Raw genomic sequence first — 16,173 nt, 5'->3', positions numbered from 1 at the left:
GCATCCGGGAAATGTAAAAGGAACTGAACCACACACGGAAGCACTCATGGCTGTATTAGGAAGGGGGAATCTGTTCACAATTATTACTCAGAAGCAGATTCATAGCACTAGGATCATTCTTAACAAAATCAGCCTGGCCTAGTCCCCTGATCCGAGGACACGAAACACGAACATTAAGTGATAACAGGCAGCAGCAAAGACAAATGTCAGGGGAGCTGCACACATAGACAAAGCGTTCAGTGCGAGCTGACTGACAGCCATTTGAATACGTAAGCAAAATCCTGTACTGCCCAAGATCCAGTGATGTTTCAAAGGAAAAAAACGGCACACAACTTTTCCAGCAGTGAATGCCCAGAGACGGAAATGAAGGAGGGATCCATTTTTCAGACACAGAGAGATGGAGACAGAGTGCCTCGGAGGGTTTAGCACCAGGGTGGCCACAACACCCCCTTCACGGCTCTTGAAACAAACAAACCAAAATATGAATTTGGCTGTTGTTATTCTGAAAGAAGTTTTGTTCAGAAGCCCGAAGTCATCATAGAAATTGAAACAAAAATACGGAATGACTTACAGGTTCATTAATCTGCCTGAATTTCCACTTTTAAAACAAACTTCTCTGTGCCTCTCTATCTCAGAGACCTTTTTACCTTCAGTCGCTTTCCCTTGCATACCAGCCTTTCTCACTAAAGCTCAGAAAGAAGTGATGGGTCAGAGCCCACACCTGGTACTGAGTCTATGAATTATCACATCCACAAATTACTCAGAAACTGATTTTCCTCCCAGATTCTGATTTACCCACAGGGGGCCAGTGACAAGCTATAGGGCACATCTCACATTTTCACATGAGGGGCAGCTTGTGGTGGGAGCATTTGGACCATCCAAAGGACACTGCAGCAGCACATTGCTGTGGTCTTGATCAGAGAATCACATTGGGTTAATTTCCTTCCAAGTGGCTGAGCCCGCAAGGCACTTGGGATGCAAATGCTCACCACTCCCTTGCTAAAACACATCCATGGCCATCGCTTCCCTGCACCTAGCCCTGGTCCACCCAAAGAGCCCAGAAATACCCCCTTTCTCCCATCATGAGAGTAAATCCAAGGATGATCCCTTCATCAACAGGCAGCAGCAAGAAGCAACTAACACTCCGTGCACAGCCAGTTCCTTATACCCCTCTCCCTTTGGGCAGCGGCAGCACACGTCTCACTCAGACTGCAGCAGATGCTGGACATTTGTTCTGGCACCAGATGCTGTCCTGGGACCCTCCTTTCTGCCCTCCCCGGGGCCTGATCAGCTTCACAGTTCAAGGAACACTAATGCTTCCCTCAAATCCTCGCTGAAAGACAAGGCTGCATTCTTCTACTCCCAATCCACAAGGTAACTGTTTAGACGACCCAACTTGCATATGTAAATTGAATTCTTTAGAAACCAGAGTGCACCAGGACTACAGACAGAGCGCTTATGGGATGCTCTGGGACTTTTTCTCTCTTGTGCACATATTTTTCCAAGGGAGGAAAACAGGATTGCTGGCTAGAACTGGGTGGGAAACCGTTTCGCATTCTCTGAACCTTTTCTGAGACTTCAGCAAGTTTCCATTCTGTGCTGGGACAAAGAAAACAAAAAAAAAAGATCTCTCAGAGTGGTTGAGGAAGTGACCGCAGGGCGGGCTGTCTGCCTGAGTTAGCCGGCAGCTGGCTGGGCTGGGGATGGCATCTGCGATGCAGAAGGCCCAGCCTGCACTTCCCGTGTGCTGGGCCCTCGGCCCCATGCAAGGCACTTTTCCCAGGTCACTGTGAGGCTCTGTCCCTCTGGACAGAGCAGTCACATTGTGTGAATCTTCTGGAGGGGAGTCCTGAACCCACCTCTCACACTGCTAACTGCAGTGAGCGCCTGTCTGCGCTGCCAGCCCAGCTCCTTACCCTGATGACTATTAAATCATCTGCTTGTAGTAGAAAGGTTCCAACAGCAGTGACTGACAGAGAACAGTGGAGGCTGAATCACTGTTTGACTTGGGGGAATAAAGTCCTGCTTGAACGTCTGCCCACATCCCAGGGGAGTGTTCCAGATGCCGGCCCGCTGGCTATGCTAGGCTGAACAAAGCCTTTTCCCAGTTAAACTGATTTTATCAAGTCAAGACATTTGTGACTGCCATGCGCTAGTCAGCAAGAAGCAGGGCAGGAGTCCATCCCTGCTTCCAGAACGGGATGAAATGCCATTACAGCTTGCTAGGTTGCACAAAGATGCCTATGCAGCCCTCGTGACTTGAGTGACTGTCTCTGTTCCGTTCCACCTGGACGTAAGTTGAATTCAGGACATGTTTCTACCCTTCCCATCATCAGTATGGACAACTCAATCACGCTTTCAACACTGTGGCTAACAGAAGTGATGGATTTAAAGATAAATTCTTCTTCCCTCTCTGGCCATGAGAGTCCTTATTCCGAAGATCTAGATCTTGCTCTCGGAGCTGCTAATGCTCTGCTCTCTGATCATTTGGTCTCCTTTCTCTTTGGGGTCTCCAATGGTGAAACAGATTTGCTTTGTACAATATTTAAAGCAGAGATGATGAACGGAGCTATAAGAGGACAAGTATCAAGTCAGTCTAGAGGAAATGGCACTTCCTGAAGGTCTGCAGGTAATGACGAGAGCTCTCCATTCAGACCTTTCTGCCCCATAGATGCCTTCATGCACCCACCCCATTACCTGGAATAATCCACCATATGGCACCCATGTCTAGGAAAGAGATGCAAAAGGTTGCTTTGATCTGGTGAGCAGATGCTGCCAGTTAGTCTCAAAAGCATCCCACCAGAAATGTTGTACCATTGGAGAGGGGTTGACATTTGGTTTGGAAATTCAGGCTTTCCGGCAATTGGTTTTAAGACTGGATTCGAGCTCTGCTCTTGGATTTAGAGTCCCTGCTTGGATGGACAGAATGAAACAGGACAGCTAACTGGAGGGTTATTCATTTTCACTGGCATTAGCCAGCAGACTGAAGCAGTCTGGTGCGTAATTATATTTGGTCTACTTCAGTGGTTTAACTATTGATGCAGCGGCACAGCAAAGACCTGCTAAGAGATGCAGCTCTGGGGCACCCTTGCTCTGTCACCATGTGAACACTCAACAGACAGTGGGTCAGTACCAACAGGCTGCAGCTGACACTGATGCCCAATTACTCTTCTGATCTTTTTTCACACCTGATGCAGTGAAAACATACAGCATCAAGTGTGAGAAGAGAGATTCTCCAAGAAGTGTGATAAAAGTCATCTGAAGGGCTCAGGTCTGTAGAAGGATCACACTCAGTATCTTGGGCTTCCATGGAACTGTAGATGTTTGGAGGTGATGTGACACTGAACAGGCCTTTTCTTTTAATTATTATTTTAATCCACTTATCTGCTCTTTTGCTGTTGCAGGTGCCACTGTTGTCACGGATGTGCTGCATGTGATCTAACCTGAGCTACCTGCATTTCAGCAACTAGCAAAATAATTATTGTAAAGTTCTTACATTCTAGGACTCTGGGAAGAGAAAAGCTCTCTGAAAGAGAGACACTGTCAGACAGTGACTCACTGGGGTTTTATGCATGCTACTCATATTCTTGTCTCAGAAAAACACCATAAGAGGATGCTTTATTAAATTATCTGTTCAACTATTTATTTAGACCCTACTGATTTGAATTTTTGAAATAGCTTTCTAAACAGAGAGGGATACTCCAGCTCTTTGGCTAGAATTTCAGAGGCATCCACTTAACTCTTAGTAATGCACAATTCTCTCTTCAAGTTGGCATTGAGCCTCCACCATCAGACAGAATAGTCCACAGGGGAGAGAACACATGAGGCCCACCAACAAAATGCCAACCTATGTAAGGCACCCGGATGTCTCAGGATGCAGGTTTGATGACAGGAAATAATGGAAACCAGACGTACTTAAGTTGTGGTACTCAGGGACATGGTTTAGAGGGCAATATCGGTGGTAGGTGAATGGTTGAACTAGACAATCTTAGAGGTCTTTTCCAACCTTAATGATTCTAGGATTCTAAGGTCCTCTGAGTTCCAACATGCTTTTATATGCCTCGACAGGTCACAGGTGGTCCCAGTACCTGCAACAGCACCACGTGTAGGGGCAGTGAGGGAGGACAAACCAGAGCATTAGCCTCCCCAGGCTGATGGGTGAAAGTGAGTGTATAGACCAGAGGCTGGCACTGGGCTGTTGCTCCTGCTCATGTTCTTAAAAAGTAGCCTTCCAGTATCTTGTGTTGCATCCTCATGATGTATGAAAGATTTCATCTCGTTCAGAGCATGTGAAGGTCCAGAAAAACCTTGCCAGTTACTGATGAACAAAACTTTACTGAATGATCAACATAAATGCCTGGCAAGCCCTGGCTTTCCAAGGAGCCATGGTTATGAGCACAGCTGCATGAAATCAAGACCTTTGTATGTGATTTACTTTAGAGCCATTTTCAGGAGAAGCCAGGCATGAAGAGGGTCTTCTGCTCAGGGGGGTAGCTCTAATGACTTCGGATAAAGACGGATCTTCAGCAAACCCAGAGGATGGGCATTTTGGTGCTCTGAGCGTCAGCCGGCGCTAGCATGAAAACAATCATGTTTGCTTCTCTTACTGGCTGTTTATCTGGCACTTCAGCGAGGCACTGCTGGTCAGAGATGGACTAATAAGGAGGCAAGGAGGAAAGAGTCTTGTTCGAGGGCCCGAAGAGAACTTGGCAGAGCCCATTTGCACCCATCTGCTATAACCACAGAGATTAACCCCTCAGATGGAAGACAGAGAGCAGCCTTACTGACAATCTGCTTTGTGGCAGAGAAACTCTGAACGTATTTTGGATGTTAGAAGCAGAACAGCATCAAGGAGCATGTGCTCTCCCATTCAACCCAGGACACGATTTCCCAGCCAGTCTAGGAACTGGTTGCTGAAAAGGACTATTCAGGTAAAACTTTGGCAGCAGCTGCAGATGAGAAATTGGATTTTTTCAGTTAGAAATATCCATAAAGTCCCTATCACTGAACAGCCAAGAGCAGCTTTTATCATTCTAAACCAGTCACTTCACGAAGCAGCAAGACCGCACAGTCTTTCATCTTAAAAGCTCAACAACAGAAACTTTGAAGCGGTAATGAAATGATGCAGAGCTCCACTCCAAAAATTATAATGGTCCACAGGCAAATCCAAAGGCAGCCTCGCAGACAGAAGCTGGGAGCTGAAAGCTGAGCCTTCTCTTTCCTGCAGCAGAAATAATCTCCAAACAGCCCTCCGTAATATCTGTGCAACCCCAGTTCTTACAATACATAGCATAAAGTGAAAGGAAAGAAATTTCTAGCGGCTCTAAAAATCTCAGATAAAAAAAGCCGACAGATAGTCTTCCACATAAACATTACCCATCACACCAGGGCAGTGGCCAGGCTGGGGGTGACTCAGCACTGCTTTCCCTAACATCATTTTATTTCTTCTTCGTTTAGCAATGAGCCAGAACTTTCTGGGTTTCCAGCGACTTATAGTAGTATAAATACAGCATTCCAGCAATTTTTTCTCCCACGAAATACGAACACAATCCTCCCCACCGTGGCTCCCTGTTAACATACTTTTCCTCCTTGGGGGGGTTGTTTTACAGTCACCCCAAGAGGCCCCAAACTCAAAGGAGGTTGTGCTGAGCATGGGGGACGTGGCCAGCCCATGGCCCAGACACTGGCCAGACCCAACGATGGGATGGGAAGCGGGAGCTGGAGCACAGCCTGGGGCACACAGTGGCTGCCCACGGCCAAGGCAGCAGAACAGCAACATCGCCCCTCTGTTGGACCAGCTGCCTCCTGCCTGTGCAGCAGCCCTTCCAAAAGCACCGCAGCATATCTGTTTTAAATTAGGTATATTTTATACATAGATGTATGGAAAAAGATGATGTTTCAAGCCAACAATTAGTGTGACGCCTATGGGTTTCGGCAGAGTAGAGTGACCTTGTCCAGCAACCTCCACCTGGAGGACAGTCCCATCTGAATGCCCCAGATTCCGGTGGCGTGGTTTGCTACTCACCATCAACAGGGCTGAGATACTCATGGAGGTGGGCCGTGCTGGCTGCTCCGCCGCTCTGCATGAGGATGTCCCCATAGGGGTTGGGGTGGCCGGCCATCAGCGTCATTTGGTGGTAGTAGTCGGTTGGGTTGGCTCCTGGCGGCGGTGGGGGCAGTCCGAAGAGGCCTCGCTCCTTCAGATGCTCGTGAGCCACTGCCGAAGCCGAGAGTGATGAGGAGAACATGGGGAGAAGGTTCCCAGAGGACGTTAGACCTTGGCGCCGAGGCAGGCGGCCGCTTTCCCCCCTGCACCCCCACCAGCCCTCTCTGCGCGGCCCCACTCAGCGTGGCCATGACGTGTGCTTGGGCGTGTTTTTTGCGGACAAAAGAAACTAAGCTGGGGCCTCTGCATTCCTCTATTTCCGCAAATTTATAAACAATCTCTCGTTCCCCCATTTAATAATCCTCCCGTTCGGACGCAGCCGTCGCCCCAGGGAGGGGGGAGAGGGCCTGGCCGTCGGCAGCAGTAACCCTGTCAGCATCCACATCGCTGCTTATTAGGGAGGAAAGACGAATGCAACCCAGTTCCCGATAGTGGCGCGAGGAAATTAAAGCCAAGGTCTAATGCATAGAGCTAGGTTTAGTGTTTGGCAGCATAAAACCATTTTGGCTGCCAAAGCCAATTACGCTCACTTTCTCCCAGCTGTAATTTTTCAAACCTGCCTCCCCACCCGCTTGCCCCATTAACTTATTTACTGCAGCCTTAAAAAAATAAAAAAAAGGAAAAGAAAAGGAACCCAAAACACAATGCCTCTTTTTCATAGCAAATAACAAAACCAGCTTTGATGGGGGAGGATGGTGCAGAGCACACGTGTTCGCAGCTCAGTGCAGCAAGGAACTCAGGCACTCATCATGGTGAGGCCACAGAGAGGAAGCGCCCTACATCAAGACCCCATTTTTGGAGAGAGAGGGAGGCTACTCATCTCCCCATTGCTGTAGCAATGTTTTTTACCCACAGAAGACAGTTTAATGGCATCAGACAGTAAAGCAGATCCTTGCTGCTCTCTGGTGTACTTTGTCCCTGTGGTGGCTCAGGAGCTGATGGATGCTAGGATTTGCAGACCTATCTCAGCCCTTAAAAAAAAAACTCTGAGTCCTGGAACTCTCCCAGGAAAGCTCTGCATTTTCCCCTATCCCTGCTTGGCCATTCTTGTCCCCTGGTGCCAGACACAAGGAATCTGTTGTCCATGCTGACCCCATGGTGTGGTCTGTCTGGGGTGGGTGGGTACCACTGCCTCCACACAGCCTCATCTTCTCCTGAGAGCTTCAGCAAAGCAGCTCAGGAGCAAGGAGGAAAAAAGCACAGCCCTCTCCTCTGCCCTGGAGCTGTGCACATCCCAGGATACGAAGCCAAGGGGAGATAACACAGGCAGCACCCAGGGCAACCATGACCCTGCTGGAGAGGAGCAAGGCTCCTGGTAGAGACATCAGAGTGAGCAAGCTCATAAGGGAGCTGAGAGCTCCACAGAAAGGAACATACTTTAAGCAAAATATTTATAATACAATCCAGTGGTAATAGCTATTCTCACGCTCTGCTTTCTCAGTGCAATGATGCAAAACAAATGTGTAGTTAAAGGGGAGGAAGAGAAGAAAAAAAATGCAGAAGAAAAGGAGACAGCTTTCCCACTTCAGAGAGCAGCTGCAGAGCCTTCACAGCTGTAAATCCCTGAGCTGCACATCAGTGCTGGTGAGCTACAAAATCCCTGCTGTACAAACAGCACGACATGATCATCCTGGCCAGGGTGGGATGGGCAGGATGCGGTGGGGCAGGTCTCTTACCGTCGGCGGGGCTGAGCCCTCTGGCAGCGGAGATGACGGAGAGCGTGGGGCTGCCGTGGACAGAGCGGAGGTAGTGCTCCATGTGAGGCGTCACGTAGGGATGTGGCGGGCTGAAGGGCGACTCGCCAGGCCCGGCGGGGTGAGGAGACAGACGGATGAGGGAGATGTCCGATATGACCGGGCTGCCACTCAGGGGAGGAGGCCTGGGGAGGAAACAGCGAGATGCAGTCACCTGTGGCTGTCTGTCCTCCTTCCTCCAACCCCACTGGTTGGACTCACAGGAAAGGAGGCTGAGGAAGGGGTTAAACACTGCATGGTGCGCCTTGTGCTGGGGCTGTGCGGGGCCGGAGCAGCTCCTGTGTGCATGGAGCCAACCTGGCACCTGCGTGGGCAGGATGGGGATGCAGGGACATCCAAGGCCTCCACCCTGCTGCTTGGCCACATGAATGGCTCTGTCTCGGCAACCCTGGGCATGTAGCCCTCCCACCCGCGTCAATCAGGGCTTGCACAAACCTCCTTGACAGGTTGGCCCTATGGTTCAGAGGGCAAAAGTTCAGGAGAGGTTTTATTGCATGCTTTCTGGGGGCCACCGCTGCTAAATGCCACAGATCTTCCCCAGGCGAAGTGTTACCTGAGAAAGCAGTCAGCAAGTTCTGGGGCGTCAGCAGGTAACAAAAAGTCAGAGGCGTGTTTTGGCAATTGAGTGGTTTTCACAGGGTGGGCAAGGGCGGAATAGAAATCACACAGACATCTCCCCACCACATCCTCCATCCTCTTAGACAAACCACAGAGGGTGCAAGGAGGGGAGAAAAACTAAACGCCTTGACCTGAGAAGCGGAGAATTTGAGCTAGACACCAAAACAGGCAGAGCTGCCATCAGGCAAAATGAAAGAGCTAAATCTGCTCTGTGTTAGACTTTGCTGTACTACCAGGCTGCTGGGAGCAGAGCCGCTCGGACACACGGCCGGCGCTGGGCCCTGAGAAGTTCAGGCACACCACCTGCACCTCAGGTCCCACCCTGCCTTATCAACAGCTCAGGTGCATTGTAATTTATTTATAATGCTTGCATATCAACAAAACCACACAGAAATGTAATATGAGCTTTGCAGACTTATTCAGCAGTTTACGAGCATGTTTGTCTTTGTTTGATCTTCTGCGCGTTTCTCTGTCTTTCTGATAAATTAGTAAACCTTGTGGCTTTTTGAACGCTTTCTGCTGATGTGTAGTAAATTAAATGTCTTTTAAAATATTTATAGTTCAAAGTACTCTTCTGTAGTGCTGCACACCGTGGCTTGCTGGTGTGAAATACAAGGCAGTGAAACCCTATCAACACAAAGCTCAGCAAGGGCCTTGCAGCGATGCACAGCCGACTTGTGCGCTACTCACACCAAGACCTGGGTTCCACCAGAGGAATAATAGAATCACAGAATCATTAAAGTTGGAAAGACCAATAACATCATCCAGTCCAATCGTCAATCCATGCTTGTGACTGCCCCAGACGATGACACCCAGTGCCACGTCTCCACGGTTCTTGTACACCTCTAGGCACAGTGACACCAACGCCTCCCTGGGCAGCCTGTGTCAATACCTCATCGCTCTTTTGGAGAAGAAATTTTTCCTAATATTTAACTTGAACCTCCTCTGGCGCAATTTAAGGCCATCACCTCTTGTCCTATCCCTGTTACCTGAGAAAAGAGGCTGACCTCCACCTCACTACAACCTGGATCAGATTCAGGTACCTGGATCCCAGCGCGATCCAGCCTGGTTTCTCTCACAGCTCCGAAAGACAAATTTATGATGGCATTGCTATTTCAGACCTCATAACTTCCTCATTTGTGCTGTTACAGCATTTTGTTACCCAAATTATGGGGCGACCAAAGCCAGCCTCCGAAAGTGCCAAGGTGAGCTGTTGCTCAGCACCTTTCACCATGACGTCAGGAGAGCTTGGCCGCAGCTGGTGGGCTGCTTTCTGCCGAGGCCGCTAATAACGGCGGCCGAGCACGGAGCCGACCAATTTATTTCTACTGGGGAGGAGGGAGAAGTGAATCAAAGTCTCTGTTCCAGATTTAGTTTCAATTCATTTCTAATAATCTCCACTGCCTCATCTGGAAAAAATGAAACAGGATTAAAAAAAAATGATGTCATTAAGAAAACATCTGACTAATTTTTATTCTGACGAAGTCTTAATATAAGTGAGGGGGGATGTAAATTAAAAGCAGCCCCAATCTTCCCTGGGCCACAGAGACTGCCTTAATACATAAGCCATGAAAGAAGTTTTCTTACATATACAATAAGTTCCCTCTTTCATCAGTACTCACAGCTTCTCCCAAAAGGGCTGTGAACTTCTTTGATGCAGGCTTGGAACTATGTATTACCAGGTTTACGAGCCTTCCGAGCCTCCGTGGATCAAACTGTGAGGCCCACATCTAAAATGTGTATAACAATATGAAGGGTTTGCTGTTCATTTTCTCCGTGCTAAATTGGGCAGAAACGCTGGAGTCCCTCAGAACAGGAAAACTTTACCCTGGCCAAAAAGGTAACACTGGGAAAAAAATCAAGAATTCACCCAAAACACATGCAGCTGGAGACGCGGGCGATATTTCAACAGGAGGTTGGCCCTGTGTCTACAGACCAGGTTGGAGAGCAAGTTCCTCCTGATGGCTCTGCGTAAAGCCTCTGCTTGCCACATCTCCCCCCCTTCTGTGTGTCAGGATAATCACACTCTCATTCAGGCCTGGCTCTGAAAGAGATCAGGCACTGATCACATCTCGCTGTGGTACATGTACAAGTCCACCAGAGCACATCCCAAAATAATGTGCCTTCTAGTAGTGGCCTACCGGGAATAGGCCAGAACCATGGCTCCTCTGCACCTAACTCCCCCCAAACTTGTCTTCTTTCTGATTGTCTCAATGGCATTATTTCTTGTCCAACCCCAATCCAAGATCATGCCGTCCCATCAACACTCTTCCAATGCATTTCTGAAGGAACTCAGATTCTGGTTTTCAAACAGGCTAAGGGAATCTTCTGTCCAAATGCCATTAAATTTAATGGGAGCCAGGGACCTGTTTTCCCCACAGAAGTGGCAAGATGCCCATGTTCGGTAATTAATGCTCAGGACTGAGCAAATTGCATCTCTGATGAAGTGCACAAGCCCTGATTCATTTCCCCACCCATCAGAAGAGGCTCTCTCTTCCCTGCTCACACTGACGCTGGGGACATACTAGCTGACCCTGTCTACGGGCTGCAGCGCGATGCTGGTGGCAATGTACTATGTTTAATGCTTTACAGTGCTTTGCCATGGCAATGGGTAACACTCCTCAGAGAGCACAAAGCTTTGCACTATTTACCTGCAGCCGTGTACCAGCCATCTCCAAACCCTGAACCACCTCACTGCGGGTCTGGAGCCTTCACAAAGGGCACCCAGCAATGAAAGCAACAGCTAAAGAAGTGGCACATTTCTGAAATAATCTCCATCAGTTCAATAAAACCCAGAAAAATGGGGATAATTAACCAGCACTGACGCCCCATGACTAGTCTAAATTAATGTTTACATGCCAAATATATTCATTCAGCAGAAAACAAAGGGCTGATACTTCTCCATATGCTTAATGGAATATAGTCACTTGCAGGCAGTTGTTCTGGTGTGCAATAAAAAAGCTGCATAGCGGCTACACAGGATTGAAAGCTAGGAACAGAACTGTTCTTGTGAGGGTAACATTTCCTGGTAGAGTTGCTATAAGAAAATAAAAAAGAAAAAAGCTTTTAAAACCAATGATCACATCCAAACTCCATATAAAAATCCTTGGTTTTGTTCCTTAAGATATATCAAATATCCTGGCCTGATTTTCACAAGCCCTGTGTACCCAGAACACCTCCCCAGGCCCACAGGAGGTGTAGAAGGGCCATCGGGATACCCAAAAAGGAACCACAGTCATGGCAAACACTCTATGTATGGGATGCCATAGCTTTGTGCAGCAGGAAACCTACAGAGCCCCAGTTAAATGGTTCAGTCTAAACAGCTCTCGCTAGCTCCTTGACTTCACCTCTGTTTATTTCTGATTTAAGGTCCCTTACAGCAGGAAGGGCAGAAGGTCACGACTTGCGCAGTACCCTCAGGATGAAACCCTGCGAAGTCCCTCAAAACATGGTACCTTTCAGAGGTCAAACCTGGGCCACAGTGATATAATTCATGTGGCATTTGATCATTCACAAAAATTGCCCCCTTCCCATTTTTTTCCACTTAGAAAGCAAAGGATGCACAAATTGTGGTGTGCCAGGAGTAAGTTGTCCTGACACTGTATGCGTGCCTGAGAGCCTGACAACAGTGTGAGAGGGAATCATCCCTGCTTCCCAGCTCTTCCAGCACCACGGCAAGGTTCTAACACTCCAGTAAAGTGACCTGATGCTCTGCAATGGAGCTATCAGTTTGAAGATGCCAGCTTCATATCACACCAGGAAGAAGGAGACCCAAGACAAATCACTGCTAACTCCCAGCCCTCCCCTGCCAGGATGTTTCTTTCTTTTTTTTGTATTTTCTCAGCTTTAAAATGAGACTAACACATTATTTTTTTATACTCCCAAAAAGGAGTATTACAGAAAATCAAGGCCACCTTTACCAGTTCATCAGCTAATGCTCTCACTATGAAGCTGGACAAAAATCTCTACTTCTCTGCAGAAATTTATGGGGCATGCTTTGAGCAGTTCCCATTTTCTTCTCTCCCCTCAAATACTGGTTTGAGGCATTGAAAACTAGAAAAATAATATAAAAAAAGATATTTAAACAGTGAGGGCAAGTTCTCACTAGAAGAGTTTATGGAGGGAAGTGGTAAATACAGCACTGCTGCAATACTTTACGGCAAAACTAGATGTTTTTCTAAAAGACGGGTTCTAAGTGTTTGGAGGTTTGGAGTTTTAATAGTAGGAAAGAGTAATTTCTCCCAGTGTAGAAATGAAAGGGGGAAGGAGTTCTATGGTTAGTGTCACAGATTTTAGATCAGATAACTGTGGTAGCTGCTGTGGGTCTTCACAGACAAAAATCTCTGAATATAAAAACCCTTATTTGTGGATTTGTGGTTAGGGCCCTGCATGTAGAAGGATTTACTTAGGCATTATGAAAAATCCCACTGCACAACCATTGGCAATGGTAGTTGTCTAAAAAACTTTAAAAGTTATGCGTTAAAGTCTAATCTTGTACCACTGAAGTCAAAGGAAACTCCGCCACTAACTCTGGCACGAGGAACAAGAACAGGCCTCTAACCCACTGATTATTCTGTTTTCCAGACACACCATGGAAACAGCATAGTAAACTATGGTGGGTACAGTTTCTTAGTAAATTTTTTTTTCCGTTCCTTAAAAAAATGCATTCAGGACTTTACACAACTTCTATATCATTAGGTCAATTTAATCTATTTGTTCCAAGTAAGCAAAATGATTTTTTTTTCATCTTTAAATCTCAAGAAAAAGGCAAACATCTTTCATTTTTCCTTTTGAAAGATCATTCTGTTTTCAGACATACCTGACTTGAACCATAGGTTAAAATATCTAGAACCAATAACGAATGTAACGAAGGTTTTAAATCCACTTGATGTGGCTGTATTAATATTTTTAATCAAAGAAATCAGAAGTATTTTGGTTTAGAACTTCAAATTTTTTTTAATCTAAGGTCCACCAGAAGCTAGCAATGTTCTTGAGCTCACGTGTTGCTGACAGCATGTGGGGATCAGAGCACCACTTGGAAGGAGCAAAGCTGGCAGAAGTAACCCTGTAGAGGAACTGGTCCTCAGATTAGAAACTGTCCTATCTACGTACAGATTCTTATTCTATTTACACAGCATTTAGCACAATGAGGGCCTAGCCTCGGCTGACACTTGTAGGCACAAATGCAACACAATACAACAATAACTATATTTGCTATTAAAATGGAAGAAGAATGCATATTTTAAATAACTAAGATTGCCCTCCATTATACAACACACAAAGAAGTCAGACATCAAAGGTAGAAATCAGAGTTGATATGGGACCTTCAAACCCAAACCAAACTAGTGTCTTGAGGAGAGATCTTTGATTTAAGCTTAACTCTGGTGATTTTTTCCTGTTTTTTTTTTTATACTTAATCAGCCACACAGCCCACTGTGCAGACATATGTTCCCAAAACACATCAAAGCAAGTAAACATTCTGTTTCAGATCCTAATATCCTTTTTTATCCAATTATCTTACTTACATGATCTTTTAATTTAAGTTCTGAAAGCCCACCTTTTCACACAAGCTTTCCTTTAGCAACAGAGGTAGAAGGATGACCACCTTAGTTCTTGCGAGATACCCGCCAAAAAAAACCCAACACAATGAATAAATCAAAGCACGGTAGATGAGTCTCTAAGATAGTTTCTTGAGAGATTAATGATGAAAGCCTTCAGAGAAGAAGAATATTTTAAGAAGGGGTACTTCAAGGAAGGTGGCTGAGGAGAAGAGAGGGAAGGAGAGTGGGAGAAAAGGCATGAAAGAAAGCACAGATAGAAGTCATGGAAGTCACCAGCATGGAAGAGCCAATGAAAGCAATCCAGTGACAGACCGAAGGAGCGATGCAAACCTGGAGGTGTGTGAACTTGTGGTTCAAGCCATAAGACGTGAGAATCTGGTTCTGAAAGCCACAAGATAAGAAAACTGGAGTGTAAAGATGCTGCAGGTTCACGGTAGGGAGGGGATGAGGGTTGGGAAGCAACTTTGCAGATCGCAGGGGGCTAGTGAAGTGGGAAGCAGTGAGGAGTGAGATGGTGCCAGGTGGAGGCATAGACCAGATCCTGAAGGCAGAGCTGAGCAGGAGGATGATGGAGAACTGAAGGGATGTTCAGCTAGAAGGAGTGTGGGAAACAGGTGCTAGAAAGATGTGTTGGATGTGACACAGCTGTTTATCTGCATCTGATTGATTTCCCTCGGGACACATGGTGAGGATATAAGCACTTCTGAATGAGTATTTTGCTCATAGCTGTGAAGATACCAGGCTTAGGAAAACAAATGGGAAGTGTATGTGTGTGGTGAGGAAATCTGAATTTTTGATCCCTGTCTAGTGTCTTCTTGCCATGCCACTTTTGGGTGTTATTTTTCTGCCTTAAAAGAAAATAACAGTCAAGTGCTATGGAGACGCTTAACATTTAAAAGACTGTCCCTACAGTATTTCTGAGAAGTCCCCTTCCATGTTATGCTGGTATTGACCTGTTGTGGAGGTGGTAAGTCAGTAGCAGCCACAGTGCAGCAGTGGAGCTCATGGAAGAGTCAAGCAAACCACGGAAAATGCTTATTCATTCATTACACTTTAAATCTGCCTTGGCTCTGTACCCGTCATATCCCAGAAAGGCAAAAAGGGACCATTCCTCTTCATCATGACTGTAATACAATCAACTGGCTGCAGCATTACTCCAACCAATGTTAACTAACGGAGTCTATGTCAGACATCTATAATTTCATGTTAACAAATTAGGTAGACTCCTGCATTTCCTGGTACCTTGAATGCCCAAGAAGCTCATAACTTTTCTTTATATGCAAAATGTCAGGGAAAGGGCAAACAATGTTATGCCAGAAGACCATAGCCAAATCACTTGGTTGGAATGTGCTGTAAATCATGGGGTGAATGGAAAATGAATCTTTGTTCCAGGGCAGCATCTTCCAGCATTAATGTTGCTGCTAATACCCTCCTTTTCTATTGGGAATGTTCTCTTCCCATAACCCAAGGTCTGTAAATCCTATAACTAAGCAAGACACCGAGGAAGGAAAACCTACACCCAATTAATTACAAAATGCCTGAAATTTCTTATGTCTCTCTTCCAAAGTACATGGGAAAACCACTGGACTTCATGCTTTAGAAAGATGCCATGCTTGCTCTAGGCAGCAGTAAGCTGTTGTAACCAAGTGGAAGTAACCAGAAAAATGGTTAACAAAGGGGAGTAAAAAAGGAACAAGTACACCACAGATCTCTGCAAAGCCTTTTTAGACACAGCAGTCAGAGGAGTTCTGTAGGTACAGGTGACTGTGATAGCCACACAGAAATATCTCTCATGCACGCACACCCCAGATACGCAGCTGCTGTGCCACGTGTACCTGTCTCTGGTGCATCACAGCACAAAGAAGTAAAAGACACACACTCCTATAATAGCAAAGCTTTGGGTTGGAGCTTGACACATTTTCTGTACGAATTAATTTTATTGGCATTTGACACATTTTAAACAGCAACAGCACTCACAGAAACCTCCAAAGGGAAATATTCACGAACAATATATAATAAATACATTGATTTCTAATAATAACCATCTGCCCTAAATCTTCTTGTTGACAGGTTT

At 46.4% G+C, this 16,173-nt stretch overlaps 1 protein-coding gene across 8 annotated transcripts in view; it reads right to left on the bottom strand.

The window, feature by feature from the left end:
- The window catches only part of GLI2 (GLI family zinc finger 2), a 185,973-nt gene that overhangs the window by 33,072 nt on the left and 136,728 nt on the right, over positions 1 to 16,173 (bottom strand). For all 8 annotated transcript variants that reach the window (XM_021398987.1, XM_021398991.1, XM_021398985.1 and 5 more), the window contains 2 exons: positions 7,843 to 8,045; positions 6,026 to 6,217 (listed from right to left, as the gene is read on the bottom strand). In XM_021398987.1, coding sequence (XP_021254662.1) covers positions 6,026 to 6,217; positions 7,843 to 8,045 — 395 coding nt within the window. The remainder of the gene's footprint in view (positions 1 to 6,025; positions 6,218 to 7,842; positions 8,046 to 16,173) is intronic.

Source organism: Numida meleagris, chromosome 5 (genome assembly GCF_002078875.1).
Source record: "Numida meleagris isolate 19003 breed g44 Domestic line chromosome 5, NumMel1.0, whole genome shotgun sequence".
Lineage (NCBI taxonomy): Eukaryota > Metazoa > Chordata > Aves > Galliformes > Numididae > Numida > Numida meleagris.
This window is presented reverse-complemented; position numbering and strand designations above follow the sequence as displayed.